The 25,882-nt window shown below is 38.2% G+C and overlaps 2 protein-coding genes across 3 annotated transcripts; one reads left to right on the plus strand and one right to left on the minus strand.

Moving 5' to 3' along the window:
- On the plus strand, positions 1 to 23,696 carry LOC149740771 (protein O-mannosyl-transferase TMTC2-like). The gene is made up of 14 exons (XM_089871538.1): positions 1 to 935; positions 5,588 to 5,725; positions 5,783 to 5,922; positions 6,002 to 6,094; positions 6,495 to 7,177; positions 8,126 to 8,591; positions 8,671 to 8,881; positions 9,154 to 9,261; positions 9,442 to 9,585; positions 11,165 to 11,312; positions 21,607 to 21,808; positions 22,174 to 22,377; positions 22,586 to 22,770; positions 23,188 to 23,696. The coding sequence occupies exons 1-14, from the start codon at positions 847 to 849 to the stop codon at positions 23,350 to 23,352; spliced, it is 2,976 nt and encodes a 991-aa protein (XP_089727664.1). The 5' UTR covers positions 1 to 846; the 3' UTR covers positions 23,353 to 23,696.
- LOC149740772 (uncharacterized) lies at positions 11,506 to 19,413 on the minus strand. 2 transcript variants are annotated; one of them, XM_089871537.1, is made up of 8 exons: positions 19,129 to 19,411; positions 18,893 to 19,071; positions 18,360 to 18,523; positions 17,240 to 17,331; positions 15,803 to 15,947; positions 14,257 to 14,534; positions 13,918 to 14,061; positions 11,507 to 13,687 (listed from the first exon to the last, which is right to left on the minus strand). In XM_089871537.1, the coding sequence occupies exons 1-8, from the start codon at positions 19,235 to 19,237 to the stop codon at positions 11,700 to 11,702; spliced, it is 3,099 nt and encodes a 1,032-aa protein (XP_089727663.1). In that variant the 5' UTR covers positions 19,238 to 19,411; the 3' UTR covers positions 11,507 to 11,699. The 2 variants fall into 2 exon arrangements, with proteins under 2 accessions (XP_089727662.1, XP_089727663.1); XM_089871536.1 differs by having other exon boundaries at positions 11,506 to 13,687; positions 18,893 to 19,413.
- Positions 23,697 to 25,882: the final 2,186 nt, after the last annotated feature.

A 25,882-nucleotide genomic window follows, 5' to 3' on the forward strand; every position in this document is an offset into this window, starting at 1 on the left:
TTCGTATTTTAAATGAATAAAATTTATTTCGTCTCTACGGTCACGATAACGATAAACGGGAGAGTTTATAAACGCGAAAAGACGCGTAGTAATAGTAAAGCAACAGTTGTTAAAACACAACATGCTTATTAATAAAACATAAAAAGAAATATCTTGAACGTTATGTACGATCTTAGGTGATTAGACTTCAATTAGATAGGTATCTAGGTCTCGATTTGATTGATGGTCGAATATAAGTATGCATATTATATCGATTACTCGCGTTATTGTAAAATACGACGAAACAAAAGCACGGACGTCGATAAATCGAAAACCTCCTGCTACGCTTTTTCTTGAAACTTTACAAAGCAAGAAAGTGAGTAGTGCCCATCAAAGTGGGTGTCTCGAGCTTTCTTATCCATCAACGAATAATGTGCGTCCGGCCAGACGGGCAGCGAGCGAGCGTAGAAAAAATCATACAGTGACTGCCTCGAATGATTGAGGCGCTTCAAATGTGAGAGACGTAATCGTTTGCGTGCAGGAAATTATGATGTTGTCTCTTTTGAGTTTTCCCTTCTGTAGTTGATATGTAGGAGTTTAAATAATTGTAGTTGCTGGCGGCAGTGTATAAGTTGCTCTAAATTTTCAGCGATATTTCTTCTAGAGGCTAAAATAGTGTTCAGTAGAAAAGTCAACGTTTTATTAAAAACAAGCGTGACTTCAAGATAAGTTGTTGTTCAAGCTGTATCTAGCTAACTGGTCACGGCGCTCCCGTGATCAGTAATAATCACGCTTGAGAATTCCTTGAAGCAAGTTTCTTGCCTCGTATCTCAGCAGTCACTATTGCATCGATCGCCAGGATCAGCCATGATTCCTACTGAAGTAGTTGTTTGTGGACTTAGCGCCGTTTTGGTGTATTGGAACACTTTTCAAGCCGACTTTGTCTACGATGATCTGTAAGTGTTGTTGTTATGTATACTTTAACGTTTAGTACAATAAAACCTTTACCACATATCATTCAAATAATCTGATCGTGTTTTAAATAATTAACAACGGTCTATATGAGAATCGTGAGGATACGGTTTTATGATTCTTTGAATATTCTTTGCCTACTACCAACTGGAACGGGAAATAGAATGATTCAATGTCTCATCTTCCTCACCCTACTATATGTAGTTTATAGCCTATACATATATGTAAACTGTTTGTCCATTTTCCGTATCTCAGCTGCTTAGATGTCAAGTTGTGTAGATAGGATTAACCGTTTTTGTTTTAAAAGGAATCCTGGTAACCGAACGTTATGTTTGTTTTGGCTCACTTTCCATTAAAGCCGCGATCTGTGTTGTAACCGCCGCAACAACAAAGCTTGGTATTGAGTTACTTATAGTTGCGAACGACACTTGTAATGTTACGCTCGTGTTGAACTGAAAGCGAGGTTTCAGATCAAACTACTTTTAGGACAACTCGATATAAAATGTTATCTCGCGGTTAGAATTCGCAATTTCATCCGTGAAGATTGTGAAATCGAATCGTTGATCGTTTAACCATAACCTAAAAACGGTGTCAAAGCGTTAAAAAGTTTGATGTAAAATATCTGCGTTTTTTTGTGGCAACGGTGGCTTATACCAATGATCTAATCATGCGTATTAATCTCAAGAATTCACACCTATAGGCATATACTGTACAAAGTGATCGCTGTGTACAAGTAAACACGCTCAAAATCAATTACTGCTTCAGTATAGCATTGTTATCGACTGCGAGCATCTCATCTGTTCAATTTTAGGCGTAAAGGATTGAACCCAGCCTGTCAAAATGTAAAAACCGTATCGTCTGTGTTGACTTTTTATCATATAAATCTTTTGACAGGTGCGAGCGACAAACAGTTTTTATTTTGTAAAAACACAGTAACACGCATGGCTAAGCTTAGAACACTTTAAAACTATTGGTTTAGAATTAAGGGCACACTGTGGAAATTAGCATATGTATTACAATACACACGGTTTTAATACGGGTCGCTGCACAATGCTCGACAATCCCAGTAAAGTGGAATATAGTTTTGATCCCCGCTCGTCGTCGAAAGCCGCTCGTCGATCCCCTGGGACACAAGTTCGAAATCGATTCTCGAGGTTTCTTACGTCATAATGACGAAATAAAAACTAAGATTCAAGAAAGCGATGAAAGTTTTCTAATTGGAAGGAAAATAATTTTAAAACTTTGTACAACTGCGTCTCGTATTTAAAAACTCGGTTGGAACAAAATTAACTCAGTCACAAAAAATAACCCCCACTTACAGTAAAGATAAAAAGAATATCCTACTATTTTATCGATTCACGTATTTTAAATATGTCCCATCGTGTGCTGCTTGCCGTGCATTATAATTTGGTGACGCAAACGGTGACGTCATCGTATACCGGAATATCATTCACTTGGACATTTAGGTTTTTAGGTTCCTTAATTTTAAAAATGCTTAAATATTACTGAATCACATATTCCTATCGACGTAGTGTAAAAGTTATATGTGCATTTTTGTCTTGTCCTTTAGTTTTGCTGCGATTCTAATATAACTCGAATATAGTGGTCTCGAATATAATATAGTAGGGTAGGGGAAGTTGGGACACATTTTAACTCAATTTTCTCGTCCAATGTGGTAGTAAACAAGCAACTTTCAAAGAATTATAAAACTATATGCTCAAGACTCCCATAGACCGTTGTTAACTGTTTAAAACACGATCAGGATATTGGGATATTATGCGCCAAAGGCGTCCCGTCTTCCCCCATCCTACTATATAATAGTCCAAGTTTGAACCAAATATTTTAAAAGACAATATTTTTATCGAACTGGTTTTTTACGGCTATGATTGCAACCTATTTTATTAACATCTTGTTTTTTTATGTCATTGTTAAAACGAACCATGTTCTATCCACGGTATTAGACAAGCCTTTCTAAATGTAACTTTTCTTTTCAAAACCAACATAGCGTAGTCGCAGTTCAATCCTTTACACACCCACCTTAGTGGTCTGAAGTTAATCGTATCAGCATAATAGGAACACCCATGATTGTTACATGACATCGCTAAAAATTAACATCCGGTTCGGCGTGCTCAAACAAATAAGGCGTGTCACGAAGCGGACAGAGTGACAAGCTGGTCTCAAAGATCCACTGTCACGGTGTCGCACCTAAAAAATCCGGTGGGACGGTTAAACGATTCTGAAAGCATACGCGGCAGTGATTAGAGCTTTTTAGAGAAAGCAGCTTGCGTAACGTGATATGCTACGTGCTATGTTATACATACGGCAATCGATACAATAAAAACGCAAATTGGTTTATAATTTACTATAAAGGGTATAAAATTTTAACGCCGACATTAATGGAACGCAACAGATGCTCCTATTTTCGGCTTCTTTATTTGGGCTCGTCTATAAACCTATTGTACCGCACGGCAAAAGTGGCGCTCAGTTTCGGGCAAGATTTATAATGATTTAAATCCCAAGAGAGTCCGGCCGCGGCCTACAACGCAGCAAACCACGATAATCCACTCACGCATCGGAACCGAACGCTATTTTCGTATTAAGTTACCTTCTTATCAAACCCATCTCAAATATGTTATGCAGTAACAAAAGACGCCATTTACTCGAATCATACACGCGAAGGTAGTACTTTTCGCCAAATGGTATGCGGTCTTTTCCCGCTTAGAGATTGATTCGTAAATTGCCTTCTAACTCGCCGCAACACGCGCTTTATCCAACGTAATTTGCAATATCTTTGGCAGCAAAATGGAAAACACAGTGTGCGGGTGCTTTGATGTCATCCACATTAGCATTGTCTGCCATCCGTGTCAAAGGATCCGCTTTTAAGCCGCCCCGTTTCAAAACAACTTTCAATTTCTGCGCTCGCCTTTCAAATCGAGCAGTTGCCACAATCGATATTTTCTGAGACAGCGACAAGACAGAAATATGATTACAGTTGATTGTAAATGCGCGTCAAAACCCTAAGCAAAACCTTTTTTACCAATCTTGCATTATGTCTTGATTTTTACCCAAATATTGTGTATACTGTTAAATGAAAACGGACGTTTTCTGTTTTTAGGGATTTGTTCTGAGATTAACCTTGTAAATTTTACCACGGTCTCATACGTCATCACGTCATACGTCATTGGCGCATACATCATCACTTGATGTTCCCAGGCCGTATATTCGCCGATGCGTGTCGGGGTGCTGAATGAAGCCCCATTCACAAATGACATTGTGACGTACATAATTGATAGATGGGAGCTCGGATAATGACCATGGCGTTCTGCTTCACCAACGTTTAAAAACACGGGTCATGCCCGACAAATAAATCTCATAATTTCTCAAAAAAAACGATAGAATCACAGCATGAACTGATTTTCTAGCATTGTTTAGAACCTCGGAATTTAAGCCCCCTTTCTGTTACTTTTTTAATATTTTTGCTCGGAACCGTTTTAAATAATTTCGGACCATTTAAAATGTTGGATGGCTACGATTTCAGACCATTTTCACTTAGCCACGTCACATATCTGTGACGTAATAATCCCTTCGCGTAGCACTGTTGACACAACGATGCATTGAAGAAGACAGGCACCCGATCGCTAACACTGACTGAGCGAGGAATAAGGCGCCTCTCGAAGCACTTGTGTTCACTTCCCTACTCACGAGGGGTTTGATATCACCTGCTATTTCAACTTACCAGTATTGCCGAATAGTTCACGATTTGAAAGTACCTGGACCATATTATCGGCGCTGTGAAATATTGGTTCGGCAACACTGCTTATACCTCAAGATAACAATCTAAAACGACTGGATTTTAATAACTGCCACCTAAGTACACGACCGGTATCTCAAGACGTTTTGGTTGTTCCGAGGGTCCCATACGAGACCATTGTCGTTGAACGAAGTTGGAAATATTCGTTTATTTAGCTGGCCATTTACCCACGAGAGGGAATCTTTTTTGTTAACTTTTTGTTCGGAGTTACTTTTATAGTCAAAAAATTGGGTTAGAGCGCCTCAAAGTATAACTCGGTCGGTGGTCGCTTTACGTTCAAGTTTCTTCCACGTGGAGTTTGTTTATTTGTTCAAAAACCTTCAGTCTACACCCTCAAATCGATGGATGAATTTAAAAACGCGAATTCGGTTGTTTTTGCTACGCAACGCCAGCTTGAGTTTCGTAATTACTTCTGCCAGTCGACGGCCCGATTCAAAACAAGCCGTTCCCACCCTAGACTAGCTAATGTGCTCCAAGCCTTAAGTAAAATCCAGGATCTACCGTCGCAAACCGAGTGCTAAGTTGTTTGTACTTGGGCTTAGGTTTATGTGAGAAATGTATCAACCGAAGAAACTCTCCGGCAAAATGGCGCTATAGATTTAAGCTTGATCTACGCGTTAAAGTGTTTATCTACAGTATTACGTTCTAACCACCAATGTGATGTGACCACTAGTTAAAACTTCATTATTTACCTGGGTATACGTGTATGTCATGTTGCTATGTTATTATATAGTCTCTTATGATAACAATTTCTCTGATTGTGTATTTTTCTCCTATAACTGTATGTGGATGATAAAACTCCTTATTATTTTTTTTTTATTTCAGAAAAGCGATCGTAAACAATCCAGATGTTACCCAAGCCTCGCCGATCGCGAATATCTTCAAAAACGATTTCTGGGGAACCCCCTTAACACATACCGGTAGCCATAGATCGTATCGTCCAATAACCACTTTAACGTTTCGGTAAGTTGCACCGTATGGTGTTGTACCGTTGCCTTTCCTAATATCCTTTTTTTGTAGATTGAATCACTGTCTTTTTGGATTGAGTCCCGGACCCTACCACGTGACCAACGTCCTTCTTCACTGTGTCGTCACAATGCTGTTTTGTCACGTTATTAAAATCGTCCTAAATTTTACTTCACAAATGTCAATGCTGGCAGGTAGGCAAGACCCAATTTAAGTAACTGTGTACCAAAAATTTTGCAAATCGTAAATAACATACTAAATGATTTTCTGCAGGTCTTATGTTTTCGCTCCATCCTGTCCACACGGAGGCGGTAGCAGGAGTTGTCGGACGAGCTGACGTTCTTGCAACTTTGTTAACTTTATCAGGTATTCATTTTTACAAAACTTTTATTTTGTAGTGAAGCATATAACGTCGCATTAAATAAGGTAAGGTCAAACGAGAAAACACTCTGGACGATAACATACTTCAACTTTGTACAAATATTATACGTTTAACTTTATAGTAGGGTGGGGTAGACGGGACATCTTTTCATTCTGTTTTCTCGTCCCATTTAGTGGTAAACAAAGAATATTTAAAGAATTTTAAAACCATTTGCTCACGACTCCCATAGACCGCTGTTAATTGTTTAAACACGATCAGATCATTCAGATACTATGTGCCAAAAGTGTCCCATTTTACCCCACAAAATTATACATTCAACTTTATAAATATACAAAATACGTTTAACTTTATACATCACATAAGCTTTTAACCTTGTTTTTGTAGCACTGTGGATATACGCATGTGTAGTTGAGTCTCACGAAAGAAGCAACACTTTAGTTATTCATCAAAAAGTTTCATACACTCCGGGAACTTTGGTAAAGGAAGGTCGAGAACCCAAGAAGAAATCAAGAAGCAAACGTCGAAAATCAACTGCGTATAAAGGACAAGAGAAGTTTGAAACTTTTGTTGATAATTACTATGTCGAAGAATTTAAGTTTACGGGGTTAAAAAACGACGCATGTTCCAACAAAATATATACAATGGACAAGTCTGTGGATCCTGGATACGTCACCGATTCCTCCAGCGCAAGCTGCAGTGTTGCCAGCTCAGAAACGAGCAGTGTTACCGCAGCAGAACTTAACTCGGGGGGTATTTCGAACATGGGATTGCCTACGGTGTCATGCAGTTTACGCAGAAGACGAAAACTGTCAGCGGACAGTGGTATAAACCTTCCCTTGCAGCGACAGCATGCAGAGAACTCAGATATCCATTATCCTCCCATTGTTCCGCTTCAAACCAGTTTCAAGAAATTTTGCTTTTTATATTCGGCTTTAATTTTCCTCTCCGCGTGTGCCCTTCTATCTAAAGAGCAAGGCTACGTCACTCTCCCACTGTGTATCGCATTTGACGTATGGATTCGTCATCGTCTCGGAATTACCAGTGCGCTTTCGGCTTTATTTGGGCGGGTAAGAAGTTTCCAATTTTTTGTACTGTGGGCTAAGATGGGACACCTTAGCACATATTATCCAAACATCGCGATCGCGTCTTTAACAATTAACAACGCTTTATGGGAGTCGTGAGGTTATGGTTTTATAATTCTTTGAATGTTTACTACCAAATGGGACGAGTAAATAGAATGAAGTGGTGTCCCAGCTTACCAACCCTTTACCCTACTATATTTAAACCCTACTATAATATAAAATCGAGACTTATCACTTTAGCTTAGCAAAATCTACATAAACAGTGTAAATCGTATTTTACTGCCTTCTACAATGCTGATTGAATCTAACGGTCCAAGAGGTTTATAAAAATCTCAGCGGGTTGTCTATGAATCACCACGTTTCATTCTCAGTTTACGGCTTTTTAAATGAGAACTAAGTCAACTGTATAGGTCGTTAGTGACATTGATCATTTAGGCATGAAAATCGTATAGTTTCAACGCTTTGTTTTAGGATTGTGTTTTTTTTGTACGCTGAGATGACAGATCACTTATAGAATGCAGCGAAATCACGCAATATACAAAGATTGTCCCATTCTCGGTACAATTGTCCCTTCACTAAAACATTTTAACCCAATTGAGTTTCTGTAAATTGGATGTTTGCTAGATCAAACAAAATTGCAAGAAAAACTATATGCTTCTTTAAATCACTCGCACTCATGCTCCGGCCAATGCTTTATAAATGATCAGTGGTGGAATCATTGTGAAATTTGTATCGCACATTCTCTTTGATTTCGGGTGACTGCCCTATAGCGCATTGACGCGTTTAGCGAATTGAAACAAATGCATCTCTTTCAATACGATTAACATACCTTATTGTTGAGTAAATTGATAAACTTTTCCACGTTTCATATATAGTTTGATTTTTCCCTTTAAACTATATTTTTTTACTTTTTTGCATTCATTTTGCAATCAGGATCCGATGTATAAAACACTTCGACGTCGCGTGTGGAGCTTGGCATTCATCTTTCTTGTCTCGATGATTCTGCGACTTTCGCTACCCGTTTGGTTATCGGGCGATGGCGACATTTCTCCCGGGTTTTCGGCAAGTGATAACCCCGCGGCGGCAAGCGAGAGTTTCCGATGTCGTGCGCTCACATTTTCCTATCTGATGTTTTTCAATGTAAGAATGTTGCTTGTACCAACCACGCTTAGCTTTGATTGGAGCATGGGATCAATACAGCTTATAGAAGACTGGCTGGACCAGAGAAACCTTCAGACTGCTACATTTTATGCAATTTTGATAACATTGAGTTATCGGCTATGGACAAAACTTCGTCATCGAGATTTAAACCACAAAGTTTTCCCAAGTTCATCAAATGAACATGAATCTCAGGACTATTTCTACTCACAGTCGTATGAAACGAAACCTTACCATCGAGGTAATATTTATTTGCCAAAATATGATTCTGTATTCGTTTACTATTACGTAACTTACTACAATTTTTTATCCAATCACAGATCGCCTTTCGTCTCTCCTCCTGGGGTTTCTCCTACTCTTCCTCTCACTCCTCCCGGCATCTAACCTCTTCTTCTATGTGGGATTTGTGGTGGCGGAACGAGTCCTCTACCTCCCGAGCATCGGGATTTGCATCCTCATCACAGAAGGAGCGTTTTTTCTTTTATCTCTCTCCAGTCACTGTCGTTCCATTTACAAATCAAAACTTTCCAGGTATAACTTAACACTAACAAATAAATATATTGTAAAATGGGGGAAGATGGGACACCTTTGCATTATATTTGCTTGTCCTATTTGGTAGTAAACAAAGAAAACTTAAGGAATTATAAAACCATATCCTCATCATATACCGTTAATAACTGTTTGAAACACATTAAGGATATTTGTATTCTATCTGCTAGAGGTGTCCCGTCTTTCCACACCCTACTTTATATTTTTACATAACAAGTAGATCCGTTTGGACTTACCTTATTTGTTTTTACCAGGAACAGATCAATTGTGTTTTGGTCAATAGCTTGTTGTTTGCTTGTAAGTTACGCATTGAAAACATTCACCAGAAACGAAGATTGGAGAAACGAGTTTAATCTTTACAGGTATATTTATGTCTTTTCAAATAATTAACTTACTTCTTGTTTCTTTAAACATTGATGTACGACATAATCAGCGTTTTGTCTTTTACCACAAATATATTTTCGTGGTTCTATAAGTATTGTGATTTTCTGCCGTTATTTAAAATTTTGTGTTTCGTTTCTAACGTAAACTTCCCTACACAGCTCCGGAGTTTCAACAAATCCAGCAAAGGCCTATGGTAACCTTGGTAACGTGTTACGTAACCAGCAGAAGCTCGACCAAGCAGAGGTTGCTTACGTCACTGCATTACGTCATAGATCAAATATGGCGGACGTTCATTATAATCTGTAAGTATTGTGAACTTTAGCAAATATCATGTGTTATAGGTGTCCCGTCTTCCCTCCCCCTACTGTATATGTACGTTTTTGTTAAATGCAATGCCACCATTGGTAGATTGCGTGCCTTCTGTTTCATTTAGTGTAAAGAAAAAGTGTTACTGGGGATTGTAGTGGACGGAATTATATTAATTTAGATCGATCTAAACTAAAGCCTTTAAAGTTCATACAGATCATTTTGTGTTTGGTAAGAAAAGTGAGTCTGGAAAATGTTATATCAAAACTGCTTTCTTAGTTTAAACCGGGAGTTCGGTTAGCGTTTGATCTCAAACTTTCCAGATGCGCCGTTTAAAAGGTTCATAAAGCGTCTGCCTTGTGTCCCCACATAAAAGAGAAATCTGGCATGTGTCGAGGGCGTTGGGAAATGCGGTCGACAGTTATGGAAAGGTAGTAGCGGATCTTACGTACATGCTGGTTGCGAACGGTGAGGTTATAAAGATCCGACGAATTGGCAGCGATGTGGTTTTTAATGGAGCAGATAATTTTAAACTAATTTGAAAATAGAGCCCTGGCATAGTGGTTAGCGCGCCTGCCTGTAACCCAGAGGTAATGGGTTCAAGGCTTGTCGCTGCTACCATTGTGGGCGTATGTGTCCTTGGGCAAGACACTTAACGGCAATTGCTCCAACCCAGTGGTCACTAACGGGTTGTCCAAATTATCAGCCATACATAAAAAAATAATAAAAAAAAATCCAAAAAAAAAATAATAATCACCCACAAAGTAACAAACATGGTAACTCGTAAGCTGGCACGAGGTGTTAAACCCGTGTTATAACGACTGTCGTTTTCCGGCCACGCGAGGATAAAGTAAGATTCATTCATTCATTCATTCAAATACAATCCACGCATGATCTTTCGCGACATCTAGCGATGAAGGGTAGCACAATTAGAAAACCAATAAAAATAGGTTTTTGTTTAAACTCAACATAACATGCTGGGTTTCGTATAAATCAACTTGGAAACCGGAACGAACATTGCGAGCCCTATGACTGATGTTTACATCACAATCAACCCTTGTTACGTCACCACGGGAACGAAGTTCTTGAATGGGTAAACAATTCGAACTCGTAGAGGGTTTCAGCTTGAGCGAATAACTGTGTTGTCGGTTGTATCGGATTTCTACAGATCCCCAAACACTGCGCGTTCCAATCTAGTTTATACTTTATACTTCCCGCTTTTGGTTCTCAGCGTCCTAACGCATAGAATCAACAGGGTTCGGCAGTTCGTATATTGAGCTTGTGTTTTTTACATTTTGTAAGTTGTTAATGGTGCTACAATGCAGTGGTGTTTTACTTTTTTAACGAAGATGAATATCGGATTTACCCCAATATATAAAATGGTTCTTATTTATTAAAAAAACGAGAGTAACAAATTACAGCGTGTATTTAATGTGACTTGATTATGACAACTAGTTAATAGCATATTTGCCCCGGAAGACGAGGAAATTTATCCTAAGTTATGAAAGGCTGTTACATTGCAATGTTTATTCCTATAACTTACACACTTGCAACAAATTCCAATCTCTTATTTAGGGCGTTGCTGTACCAAGACACTGGCCGACTCCTACAAGCAGAACGAAGTTATAGAGATGCTATTTCTTATCGTCCACAGCTGGCGCTAGCGAGACTAAATCTTGGTGTCGTATTGTCCCAGCTTGGCAGAAACCAAGAAGCGAAAAGAGTGAGTAAATTGTTATATTGTAGTTCGATTAATTAAATTGTATGTTGGTATTCCACCTTGTATAGTTATTTTGAACTGGTTATGTGATATTAATTGAAGAAGGTAAAACGCGCGTTATTTAGAAAACTTTCTTCTAGTTAGGGGAGTTTATAGAGAACCAACACGAAAAGTCTAACAATAAAATTGACCTTTTCATTACTGTAAGACAAGTTTAATAAATAGGTACATAATAAATAAACAATAAAATAGTTAAACAAACACTGACAGTAAATAGTTTGGCGCAAATCTCAACGATAAGGAATGTCAACATACGCAGGAACGATGACAAAGTTTACACCCTAATTAAAAAATCAAAAAGAAACGAAAACTTTAAGCAGCGGATGTTTGTTATAAAATGTCACTTTGTCTGCTGCTACGACGCTCCCACCACGAAGCAGGGTGCCAAGATTTACTGGATTTGTTTACCGAGATTAAAGATCTTGCCACGTGACGTTTCCTCCCTCTACATGTGACGTCACGGAACATCCGCCGGAACTCGACCCGGTACTGTGGGTTCAGGAACCCGTACAACAACGGGTTCAAAATACAATGTATCCAAGATAGAACTGCAACACCGAACTTAATAGTGGCTGAGACTCGAATGCCGAAGCTTGACTGAATGACACCGATTATGGACGTTGGGAGAACACATACAGCGAACCCTAAGCAAATGACGATACCGCTGTACGCTAGATGGCGCTCTGCATCTCTCCGTCTGCGCCGACGTCGACTTTCGTTTGAGCAGTTGCTGTGAATGGACGAAAGCAGCGATTTCTTTCGACTGAAATACAGGGTTCTATTACGTTGAAGACCTCGACCCTTTCCGCCATCTTTCCCATTCGACCCGTTCATCAGTTCCCTTGAAGCAACTCTTTCCAATCCCATTCTTCTTGTAGTGTGGCCTTGTACGCAGCTTGAAAACGAACCCTGCCTTGACAAACAAGACTCTTCTGCTGCATATGAATACCTGTACAGCCGGCTATGCACGGATGAGAAACGATCTTCAGTAAACACCTCACTTGTTTCGGGCACGACTTCACTTTCAGCAAGTCGCGGAAAACCGGACTTGTAACCGCCAGTGGGCGACGTTGGGCTTTCTACCTTTAAGAAATCAGTCGTATCTACTCTTTGTGTGTTGTTACTGTCTCGTTTCATAGGTTCAGGCGTGTCTGGAAAGTTGTCTGTTTCCTTAACATTCTTTGGTGATATATTTGCTTCCACAAACTGTTCGTCGGCATCTTTACTTTTCCTTCTCTTACTGTTTCGAAGTATTTTATTCAGCAAACATTTGCAGCAATCTTGTTTCTTTACCGCATCCGAAACGTTAATTTCTTCTATTTTCTTTGGTGATGCGGTATTATTATTTGCATTAGGTTCCGAACAGTACTGTGGGTTAGCATCATCAGTTGTTACATGTTCAATAACAATCTCAATGTCTTGTTTAACTTTATGCTGAGAGCAATACCTCTTCCACGACTGTCTTGGATTCAACCAAGTATCAGATTTCGCCCTTCGTTTCTGGAACTCTACCCTGCTGGTCTTATTCCTTTCTACATTGCTTACCGTCCGAGTGGCTTTTCGTTTAGAGACGGGTATTACAATTCTTTTGATATTGGTGGCCCGTTTTTGTGGTGATGTAACGTTGTTTCCAATGGCGACACCACTCTTTAGGGTGCATGTTTCACATTTCGCACCTGCTTCATCTTTTTTTCTCTCTTCTTCAAGTATTTTGCCTTCAGTTGCTTCCAGATTATTATCATTGTTTGTTTCCAGTGATAAAATATCAGGTTTGGCTAGTTCGTCCTCTTCAGGCACCTCAAGTGTTGTTTCAATACATCTCACATCCTTTGAGGTACTAACGTTGCACTCGGAGTTGTTACATTCCTTTTTTATTACTGAAACTTGCCTTACGAGTCTCCTCTTCTCCGCTTTTTCTTCTTGCTCTTCCCTCTCCTCCTCTTCCGGGGACTCTTGTATTATGGATGGCTGCCTCCGGACCTGATTATTTGAACAAGCCAACTTTAGCTTCGGAATGAGTTGGGAAAGATTCACCTTCGTGTTTTCATCCATCTCGTTCATATTCTCATGTGCCACTTCTTTATTTGATGACTCCGATGTTTTTGATCCGTCTTTCTCCGACGATCCTTGCCGGGAAGTCTTTCGTTTCATGACGTCACGAGCGATTTCAAGTGTGACGTCATCGGTCGGTTCTGACTTGGAGTTTGGTTCCGATTCAATCGTGGATAAAATGGTAATTCCTCTGGAGGACCGAAATGATAATCTTCTTGCTTCGCTAGAGTAACTGAAGTTTTCGTCCTGACCCGAGTGTGGTTCGTCTGTTAAAACAATAACATGTTGTTGCCTTGGAATCAATAAACCAAAACAAATTCTTTTTGTATTTTTTTTTCTGGTAGACAAAACATACCTATATATTACTTCTGCTACCAGGCATAATGTAAAACATCTTTTAACGGCTCATCTGGTATCAAAATCTAACGTTTTTCGACGTTTCGTCTTCCACCCATACTTCAGACATTTGTTTGGTTCAAATGTTTCATTTTCTCACCTCCCCAGCTTTTACGTCGAATAGTTTCCGTTTCGCTTCGTATGCTACCCATGCTGTGCTTGCTTTCGTCATCTGATAAAAGATCGGGAGACGACTGGGTCACAATGGGGACCTTTGAGGAGGGCGATGACAAACGCCGTCCACCTATGTACAGCAATTGAGATTTAATTAGCCTTGTGAACTCTGTTGAATTCATTTATCTTTAAACAGAATGATTCAGTCAAATTGTCTTTAGTCTGGCAAAAAGAAAGTTATACTTTTTTGTCGACTTTTACAAAAAAAAAACTGCAAAAAGAAATTTACCAAGTTGGCAGTGGAAACTTATACGTTCTTGCTTACCTCGATCAAAGTTTAGACTGTTCCGTCGACCACTCAGCGAACCTTGTTGACTCAAAGGCACTTGCAGGTAGTTCATGCAAACTGCGTTATTCTGTTCCACTGGACTACTGCAGATTTGGCTGTGACTGCCATAAACGGGGGCGTGTGTCATACTGCCACGACGACGCATAGCGGCTCTGGTATTTTCGTCTTTTTCCACGCAAGAGGGCGATGCAGATACTGGTGCCGGGTACTTTTCCACTGTTCTTCGGCATTTCTTCACCTTACATAAAATCGCCCTTCAGAAATAAATATAAAGTTACATATACTATGCTCGTGACAAGTACATGTTCAAACCTCCTAAGGATCTTATGTTGTCTGCAAACTTACCCGGACCTCCTAAACTCATCGTTCTTCACTATTATCAATTATTAATATAGCCAGGGACAGGCAACGTCAGCGGAAAATAACTTGGCATAGAATTTTACACGAAACATGCCAACCTGATTTTCAATATGTTATTAAAAACCAACAGCGCTTGCCTACGTTGTCCTTTCAACGCCAGCATTACGTACAAAATGTTCCTTTTACGCCAGCAAATTTCTAAACCTACTACACATGCAAAGTAAAATTCAATAACGTTCTATTTCGAGCGAAAAATTAAAGTCGCTGTCAGAATTTGCGAATATTTAATTTATTCTTCCATTAAATTCAATGAGGGAAATGAAAAATTGATTCAAATCGAATTTTAATTCAAACTGCATTGGAATATTTTGAGTCATGCCAAAAAGGGGGCACTTAAGAAATACGTGTATGGATATAAAAGGCGAATGACCACTTGCTACGTAGACAAGCGGTAACCTTTAAACAGCATGGTTTTAAAACAAGGTACAATAGGGTGGGGGGGAAAGAACATTTTTTTTCATTATATTATTCCGCCTATTTGGTAGCAAACTAAGAACATTTTAAGAATTATAAAACCGTATCCTCACGACTCTCGTATAGACCATTGTTAATTATTTAAAACGCGTTCAAGATATTTGGATAATGTGTGCTCAAGTTGTCCCATCTCACCCCACAGTACTATATAGTGTTTCTTTTTCTAGGGTCGATACTTTATGAATTAAGTTTTGAAATCATTATCGATTTTTGTCAAAGAATATTGGGTAAGGTCGGTCAACCATTGTGCGCATGTGGCAGTTTCTATGTACATTAATACATATATTGATAATAAATATGATCATATAATGCAATGGATGCTTTCATCGTGTCAATGCAAGGGGTAAACATGACATTTAATCATTACATGAAATATATCAATATATGTCACCCGCCAACTCCAAACATATAAGCATCAACATATAGATTTAAAGTTGAAGTATAAAGTTAGGTGGCGAAAGATGGGACAGCTTTTCATTTTATTTTTCTTTAAATTTGGTAGGTAAAAATAAAGAGCATTTAAAGAATTATACAACCATACATCCTCACGACTGCCACAGACCGTTGTTAATTGTTTTTTATATATCAAGCAGGGCTTTTTGTTTTTCTCTAAAGTTTTATTACGTACCTGTAAAGTCCAATAAGGGCAACTGTGGGCACGAACTGTAGAACAACGTTGATGACTATTTGATAAAGTTTGAGCACTTTGGAGCCGAAGTGGCTTGTTGATAACGCGCATCTGTAGCTGGAAGACCTCCAGACGAACGTATCGGCTGAAAATCAGACGAGCAATTTACTAGATGCTACTGATTGCTTCCGCAAACTATATTCGTTGACGCTGCGGGTTCTAAAATCTACTTGTTGGGGTGGTGGCTTTTCCTTAAGGAAGTAAGCGGTCGCTGTGTCAAGATAACGCGCGAATATCACCGAGGTTGCTTGCTATTACCACATAGGGAACAATTTTGTATTATCTTGGTTATGAAAAAAACTCCGATCTAACACCTTTGTGGATTATTGAACATGGATGGTGTATAATGCAAATGATTCCAGATAATCCCCGAATAACGGAAAATGAATTTTATCTGTTTCGATTTATTCCTTTCAATTAAAAAATCGATCCCCATGCCATAACCACGCATGGTGGTTCAAAATGACGTATAACACGGATTTGCATACGTGCTTCAGTTGCCGCCAACACCTGTTTGCGTGGCATAAAATCCATCGCATTTTCGGATTGTTTTTTGTAATCAACGCCGGGCTGTTTTTCGTTTTCCAATTTCAAACGCTTCGCCATGCCAAATGTTTTTCCAATTTCAAACGCTTCGCCATGCCAGGTCTCTAAACACCAATCGATTCAGGTTTTGTTAAAAAAAGAACCAAATGGAATTTCAGATAATTTTGCAGCGCATTCTTCCAAATCGTTTAACGTGTTGTTGTTAAGTCTTGATTAGGAGAAATTGTCTGACCTTTGTGCATGTCATTTGCTTCTTTTACGTCATGAGGCGGATCTAGTAAATGCCCTAGACCGTGGGAGAACTTTATTGTCCAATTTTAAAACAAATTGAAGTCAGGGGTACCAAGGAAACTGAAACCGCAGATTAGGCTTAAATTTGTCGTTTTACTTCAACAAACGACTCGCATGGCGATAAAAATATCCACAACCGAACACAACATTTATCCAACTATAGCTTTAAGTACTTTACCCTAGACTTTAGCTTAAAGTTAATTGTAAGTCATTTTTGCCAAGAAAAATTACTAGTTTCCGTAAATTGCTGCGTCGCGGTTATGACACTGTATTTATGCCTTTACATTATTCATTACTTTATGCATCGCAAACTTCTGGTAACTTATAGTGGGGTGAGGGAAGATGGGACACCTTTGCATTCTTTTTCCCGACCCATTTGATAGCAAACAAAGAACATTGAAAGAATTATAAACCGTATCCTCACGACTCCCATATACCATTGTTAATTGTTTAAAACACGATCAGGATGTTTGAATATTATATGCTTAAGGTGTTCATCTTACCCCACCCTACTATATCACCAATATATGTCATACTTACTTAATACGAAGGGAAGATACAACGCCGGCGCTGAAAGCCAGATCCCAAGCAGCCACCATTTAATCATGTCTTTAGCGAATAGGACTCTGTATCTGTAACATTAAAATATGATCCAATGATCATAGGTTAAAAGTCTTGAAACAGCTAATTAGTAACATTTTTTAGTTAGCTAGTTATGCGATTCAGTTTGCGCATGACCTGTAAAATTGTGTTTTATACCTATAAAGAATTATTATTTTTTGCCCTTTTTCGCCGGCTATTCATGTGTCGGGTTTCTGGCAATTTTTTTTACTCCCAGAACTCGCTCAAAATTTTGCGGTTGTCAAAACGAATCGCAAACCCCAATGTTTACGATGCTCACTATCGTATCAAATCGCTGATAAAAGTGCCGACTTGCGCGTATGAATTATGTATTTTGCTTTTACTCGTATCCAAAGCTAAATTGCATGTTCCCCTCGGTTAATGGACATCTCGAGCGAAAAAAAGAACAGGTTTTGCTACCCGGGTTGCGACGTGCTTATCAGGGTAAATATTTAATGTGTGGCAGGCATCAATACTTCTACGTCTCTTACTTTCTTTCGGTATGTCAACAGTTTCGTATAAAGAACTGTTGACATTCGCGCGTGGAAATGTATATTCCTAACTTGACACAATACGCTTAAACGTTATAAATAATTCAAGCGATTACATCTAATTGCTAATTGTTTTTTTATAAAACATCAATTAAGAAAAAACTAAGTAGTTACAGTACGGTGGGGAAAACGGGACACATTTAGCACATAATAATCAAATATTCTGATCGTGTTTTAAATATAGTTGTCTATGAAAGGCGTTAGAATACGTTTTTTCGTTCTTTAAATGCTCTTTGTTTACTACCAAATAGGTTGGGAAAATAGAATGAAAAGGGTGTCCCATCTTCACCCACTCTACTGTATCATTTAAAACAACTGGGTTTTTATAACATAGGGAAAATAAAGGGCGCTATTTACGAACACTCTAGTATAAATTTCAGCCAAATGCAGCAAGTTTTATCTTATATACCCTAACCCCTATGGGCCTGCTGCCAAATTTGGTACAAATATAGAACTCATGGTTTTGATGAAAATGTTCCAAACCTCACCTGGACGAATGAACTATACCAATATATCGGTTGATGGCAATGCACACCAGGTTGATTACTGATGACGACATTAAGCTGTAGTAAATGAACGCCACAAAAGTGCAAACCTCCCGTGGGTATATGTCCCTGTGCGCCGAAATCAGAGGCAAAATCAGCGGGAGGGCCTACAAAAGAATTCAATATTATGTTGGTAAAATCGCATTTATTATTCGGTTGCTATAAAATATTTGTTTCGGTTCGGTATTTTGTAAAACAACTTCAGTCAACAATCAGATAATGTTGTGTACGTGTAAACACAGTTGCTTCACAATTACGTGAATATAGATTGTATAACCTCTGGTGACCTGTGTTACCACTGGTATATTATAAACTATGGCTTATGATATAACCTGGTGGGATCGTGCGAAAGCGCGCGGCTTCTGTGACGTCACGTTAGAGTGATTAAACAAACCGCGCACGAATCGTTATCCAAGCGCTAATTAAGAGCGGTTAGTCGTTCAAAACAATACTTATTTTAATTATTTTTTTCATACCACGACTGAGAATGTGAGATCCACTGCGCATAGATTTGTAATGAGATGATTAAACGAAGTTTGTAGTTTTCTGTTTCTGTGATAAGCTGCGATTGTTACGCCATTCCCGAAAAACCCCAACACTACTATAAAGACGCCCACCACCAAACCGAGCAGGACCATCCATTCCCCGGGGATATCTGCGATGAAAGACGCGTTAACAGATATTATAAACAACACCCCGCATGATGACAAACCTTCTATTTCGGATTCTGTGCCATTTTGCCAGTTAGATAAGTTCGTTGCCGCTTCTGCATTGCGGCCAGTTGCCGAAACGTCTGACTGGTTTCCATTTACGTCCATCATCGGGTTCAGGTTAAGCGCAACTGGCTACTTACGTTTGTCATCGTATTTTTCAAGAGCGTGCTTGAATATTTGAAAGAGTTTCGATGTCTCAGGTGCGTCCTTAAAACGAGAAAATCATTTTTTCTAGTGCACCTAATATAGCAATTCCTATAACTAACAAGGGGACAAGGGATTATTATTACAACTTCAAGTATCTTATCTGAAACACTTCTTCTGCCTTTGTAAAGCCCAAACCTCGAACTTTTCAAGTTCATCGCTCGTCCGAGTTTCCAAAATCCATATATGATTTCCAAATTAAATATTAATTATCGAATGTTACGTTACGCCGAGTGGCTACGACTTTTTTCTTGGCACGAGACCTCGGGACGCAAGATGTCTAATAACTACCGACAAATGAACTTGGATTCTCTGTCAATATATGTTATTACCACGAAGACGCCACACGTAAGAAAAAAAAAACTTCACCCAGCGTCAACCATGCTTGCTGTGTGTTGCTGCATGTCCAGCCACTAATAGACTTTAAATAAACATTGGTAATTTAAACTGACCGAAACAAAGAAACGTAAACCCTCCGTCCACCTGTCCCCCACGTGGGTATTGACAGACCCGTATTTCACTGTAACATGTCCTGTTTATAAGTTAAACACGACCACGAGCCCACTCATAAATTTTTTATTCCTTTTCCGAGCCGGGAAACGCAATTATCTGCGGGTCACCAGAAACTTTCGCTTCAGAGGATTAACGTTCCTTCAATTTCAACTCTAAGTCTTTCTAACAACACCATTTTACGGACACTGCTAAATTTCCACACGCACACGGTATACCAGTAATACAGCCAATATTCAACGGTAAGTACGGTACGAGCGCACCGTACATTGAGACTCGCATCTCGGTTTCTGCAAGAAAACAGCGACTTCTGTATTTTTTCCTCCCGCCGTATACTGACGTTCGTATACCCATTGAATCGATTACTTTTGAATGACTTGAATTATTAGTGTGGTTTAATCTATGTATGCGCAACGATAAAGAGGGACCACAGAGCCCTTGACTCAACCTTATATATTAATGTTAATCCCTCAATTGTAACATAAAGGAATTTAGACTTATGCACTTAATTCTTAATTTTCTTAATTATTTTTTCATTATTAAGCTGGCAGTTCAATCTTCCTACATTGCAAGCCTTAATCATCTCCGCTCACCTATGTAACAATATGGTCAAACAGAGATCGTATTTGACCACTTTGACTAATGTCTTGTGTGACGTTCTGTTTGCGCGCAAGAAAACTTTATCTCTAGTTTAAAAGTTACCTGTGATGCGTACACTACGAATGACGTAACCAAATTTTTACTTCTTCTTTAAAATAACGCTGATTAACGTTTGGCCACCAACCGTAAACTACCTCAGTACAAACAATGACCAAGGTCAACCTTGTTAAAAATCGCTCATTTGTGATGAATGTACGTCATTAATTAGTTCTCACACAATTTAAATACCTTCTTTTGTTTGTCCTTATTTTCTGCCTGCTCTAATCTGTTCGCTTAATGTGATCCATTGTCCAACCGCATGCAATAATAACATGCTTTAATAACAAGTATAGAGGCACCTTTTCATGTGTCCATAATGAACTCGACGCTGAGGGTTACGCGACCCGCTTCAATAATTCACGTGTTCTAATAACCGGCGTACCTTACTGTAATAAGCTGCAGCCGTGTTTAGCATTAGACTTTAAAAAGAAGCTAGAACTGTAGCAACCCTTGCGTTCGCACCCATTTTAAATATTTAGCGGGGTTAATGTAGTACGCGCGCGTTTGGAAGTCTAATTAGAATAAAGTAGCACACTGGCGTGTTTGTTTATCAACCCGCAGAATGCCTTGTTTAGTAAAGGTCACCATTAAGTGCTGGGAATGAAATTGATTTTAACAACAACAAAATTCCAATATTTCTTTTCATACATTAGGCTTCATTGTTTAGTTTTATTTAACTAACCGCCTTTAGTCAATACAACTCAGAATACTTATTTCGACGTCTTTTTGTAAGACATGATGTCAACAGTCTTTCTGTTTTAGGTTGAATAATAAGGCGTATTGGGAGATTTGCGCTGAAAACAACAGTTTGTTTTAAACTCACGAGTCATATTTGTATATTTTAGTGTTTTTGTTTTATAATAACACAAGGTACTGATCTCCAGTTCTTTACATTAAAACTGTTTTTAAGGGATTTTATTCAATTATTTATGCGTAAAGTGCGGTTGCGACGTTTCAATATGATTACATGTCACTAGATATATGCAAGTGCAGCTAATCCCTTGCAGCATATCGACGGCTGCATTGTACTTTACATTAGTGAATTACCCTTACTATGTATGCAGGTATACAGAGAAACTGCAAAGTTGGACGACCGGGGCCTCAAGGACCCGCGAAGTCATGCGCATGCGCAGATTTCTGCTTTGTACAACCTTGGATGCTTATTGGCGGAAGAAGGGAACCACGTGGCGGCAGTTTCAGCCTATCAGAAAGCAATCGGGAGGAAAGCAACCCACTATAAATACCATAGCGTTCTAAACATGTTAGGTAATCAGATTTTTCCCTGCAACTGTATTATTTAACATTGTTTTCACTTATCCTACAAATGGTCACTTTACCCCAATTGCCATTGAATGTCTTACGCTTGATATTTAGTAGGGTGGGGAAGATAGGAGACCTCTTTATTCTATTTTCTCGTCCCATTTGGTAATAATAAAATACCTTTAAAGGATTATTAATACTGTATCCTTATGACTCTCATCGACCGTTGTTAATTGTTTAAAACTCGATCAAAATAATTGGATATTTGGTGCTAAATATGTCCCATCTCCCCCAGCCTATACTATAAGTACCATATAATGTTTAAAAAATGTCAAGATAAACTGTCAATCAATTTGATCTATGATCTTCAGGTCAGTCGCTGTACCAGTTGGGTAGAATCGAAGAAGCGGAACGAAGTTTTAAGCTCTCATTGGCTGAGAAACCAGATCACGTGCCGTCACATTTAACTTACGCCCGACTTCTAGAAAAAGTTGGAAAAATCTCTCACGCCGAGAAATTGTACAAGAACGCAATTCAAATGGAGCCAAGTAACCCAGTGTCATATCAACATTACAGTAAGTTTGTTTTTACGTTTCACATGTTTTAGTCAGCTTAGTTTATCCCAATAGTCTATATTTAAAATACCGGTCAATAAAGACGTCGGTGGTAAACGGAATTTCGATTTTTAATCAATAGCTATGGCATATTTTTAGATCTCGATTAGGAGACCTAAAAAGGGTTGTACCTAAATAACGCAACACTCTATTTTTGCACCGTTTCCAGGTCGGCTACATATAAATAGAGGAATGTATACAGAAGCCAGTAAGCTACTTGATAAAGCCATTGAGGTCACTGAAGGCACACCGGATTACGAGCTGCTCTTTGCCGCCGCAAGCGCCCACAGGCACGCAAAATCTTACAGCACGTCTGAGAGATATTACAGATTGGCCGTGAAAGTAAAACCGAAGGTAATTGATATTCATTAGATTTAAATAAGTAGCAACCAGCAAATGCAATAAACAGTTTTACATCTAGAAATATGTAATTGATCTTAAATTGACGCGCTTCTTCTGAAAAGCAATAAAAACTAGGGATTTGGAAAGTATTTTTGCATTTGATAAGTTCACATATAATTTCTATGCTTATAATAATTTAAGTTTGTAAAATAAAAATAATAAAAAAACACTTCTCTCCTGGTAAACATAAACACACATCATTTATATGTGGGTTTTAAGTTTTACACAAATGTTATAATAAACCTGCAGAAAGCTACTTAGTGTCAAAAATTCAGAATAATCACTTCATAAGTATAATCTATTTTCGAACGTCATCAAATCTTAAATTTCAATTTTTTTAACTCTAATTTTTTTCTCCTTTTTTTGCAGCTGGCGTCCTCTCACATGAATCTCGGTGCCATTCTACATCTACAAGGAAAGCTCTCTGAAGCCAGGAAGTCTTACACGCAAGCCCTGAGTTTAAAACCTATGGATCCACTTGTGCTCGAAAACCTTGAAAAATTAGACGCAAGTTTAAATACCAAGAAGCGATGAAAACAAGCGTTTATAAATTAGTCCAATTTAATCAATTAAAGTTCATGGTGCTGTTGTTACCAATCTTGGATTGGTTAAGTAATTATGTATCAATTGTTTTTCACTGTAGTCGACACCCATGCTATATTCTATTGTTTGCTTTAAATTGAGCAAATAATTTCCAATTCTATGACGAACTTCAAACGTACAAATTTACAAATATAACATGAATTCGCAGTTTTCAATTATGTTGATAAAGTTTTGTCTTTTTAATTTTGTTTCTCGTTTCTTCTCTAAATCTTATCAGACCTGATTGTATACAAAGTGCAATAGTGAAATAAAACGTATATTCTCCGTTAAAAGTGTTTGCTGTGTGGATCTTTTTTCGTCTGACAGTATCTGCTTCCACCCAATGGTCACTGATGGGATGTCTAATACAGGCTTTCTTACATTAATATTCACACAGTCTGAAAGTATTAGCAAAGTTAAAGATCGTGATTTGAATACGAATTGAATAAGAATTCGTTTCAAATGGGCGATAAGCCATAGTTAGCGTACTACCTGCGGTATTTTGAGTATAATACAATACATAGTAAGGTATATAGGGGGGAGATGGGACACCATTCGCACATAAACATCTGATCGTGTTTTAAACAATTAACAACGGTCTATGGAAGTCATGAGCGCTACGGTTTTATAATTCGTTAAATGTTCCTTGTTTACTACCAAATGGGACGAGAAAATAGAATGAAAAGGTGTCCCAACTTCCCCCATCCTACTATACGTGTATTTAAGACTTGGTATACATACCCTATATCAGTTATTCTATTGTTCAACGGAGATACTATACAGTGCATGATGATACATTAAAGTGACATGAAGTATATTTGTTAACAAGTTTATGACTCAAGTTTACGTTATTAATAAAGTGACGTTAAATAAAAGTTTGGTAACATCATAGAATACGTTTCGTAGAGTCTGTAACGCGAATAACTACAACTGTATTATATTGTAACTTAAATGTTTACTACGTGTTCACACACGTCGCAGGAATTCCGTCAATTTAACTATTGCTGCAATCTTCACAAAACGCTGTTACTATAAATAGATTTCAGTGTTACTTAATACTACGTTACTGCTTATCAAATCTTATCTGGAAACTAAAAAACTCATATTTTTAAAGGCATCACTGGCCCTAGGAACTCGCGCGAATTACAATTTAGCATTGTTACATCGCGAATTTTTGACGTCACTCCTAGAAATTAACCAATCAGCTACCAGTTTTCCAAGTAAACACGTTTTTTTTTTTTGGTCGCGGCCATTCATTTAGTTTGCCATTTTGGAACAAGGTTTAAGATAATGGAAGTTATAATGTGGTTAAGTGAGGGCAGCTATAGATGATGATAATGGATTGCTTTAGTGTTTGCTATATATATGAGCATTATGTTTTGTTAAATTAATAATTAACATCTGTTTACAGCCAACTAATATCGAAATAATTTTTTTAAATGTTCGAACTATTTGAATTTGCACGAACAATACAGACCAAAGTCATGTGTTCAAATCACATCCATGCTATCTCGCTCACATATCAAGATGCCTGGAGTGGCAGCCGTCGATGCAACTTTGGGTTGGCAACGTTAAAAGTGAGTTTGCATTTCATTATAGAACCGAGTCCTATCTTATCACTGCTTGCAAAATATAGGCATTAAATTGCTCGTAGCTCGTATTATATTAAACATTTCGTTCGTTATGTAATATAGATGACGCGACTCAAAGTCAAAGCATAATACAGTAATGTTTTATATATGTTTGTATCTATATATTTTAAACTACGCTTTTTAAATGTTTTTCACTTTTTTAGTTTTCACTTTTTTGATGTTACACTTCAATCCACTATACACGGAGAAAGATATACTAACTTCGAAACGACATACCTACAAGTTCGTTACCGCACAGTTGACCTGCGTAACCGGTAAGTGCAAATATATATTAACATTCGTATATAATTTGTGTGTGTATTATTATAGTAGGATGTGGTAGGAAGAGACACGTTTTGCATTCTCCTTTTACGACTCTCGCTTACCGAAGAGTTACCTCATATTTAACTCTGTTTTTAATTAAAACATGATGGAAACATTGGGTTATGTTAACGTTACTTTTACTATTACAGAATTATGTTCAAAGCAGGAACAACTATGAAGTGCTTCATAGAACCAACGCATGTGAACCATGATGAGTGGGTGAGTAATTTTAGCTGCCATTTTAAGATCCGCGAATAAAATGATTTATTCCATTGATACCTGTAGCTCCTAATATTCCATATTTCCAATCCGGTTTTTGTAAGAAAAAAATGAATTAAAAATCGCATTAATATGCAGTTATTTAATTCTGTAAATATTCTTTGAGAATGAAAACCTGGGCCATTTTACACCAACATACTAATGTAGAATGTGCTTACAATACAAAATCTTTCAACTTTAAATTTTATGTCACAGATATGACGTCACACTTTACATGACGTAACTTGGCTGGTTCTATGAGCAAATAA

This window comes from Ciona robusta, chromosome 2 (assembly GCF_009617815.1).
Source record: "Ciona robusta chromosome 2, ASM961781v2".
In the NCBI taxonomy this organism is placed as follows: domain Eukaryota; kingdom Metazoa; phylum Chordata; class Ascidiacea; order Phlebobranchia; family Cionidae; genus Ciona; species Ciona robusta.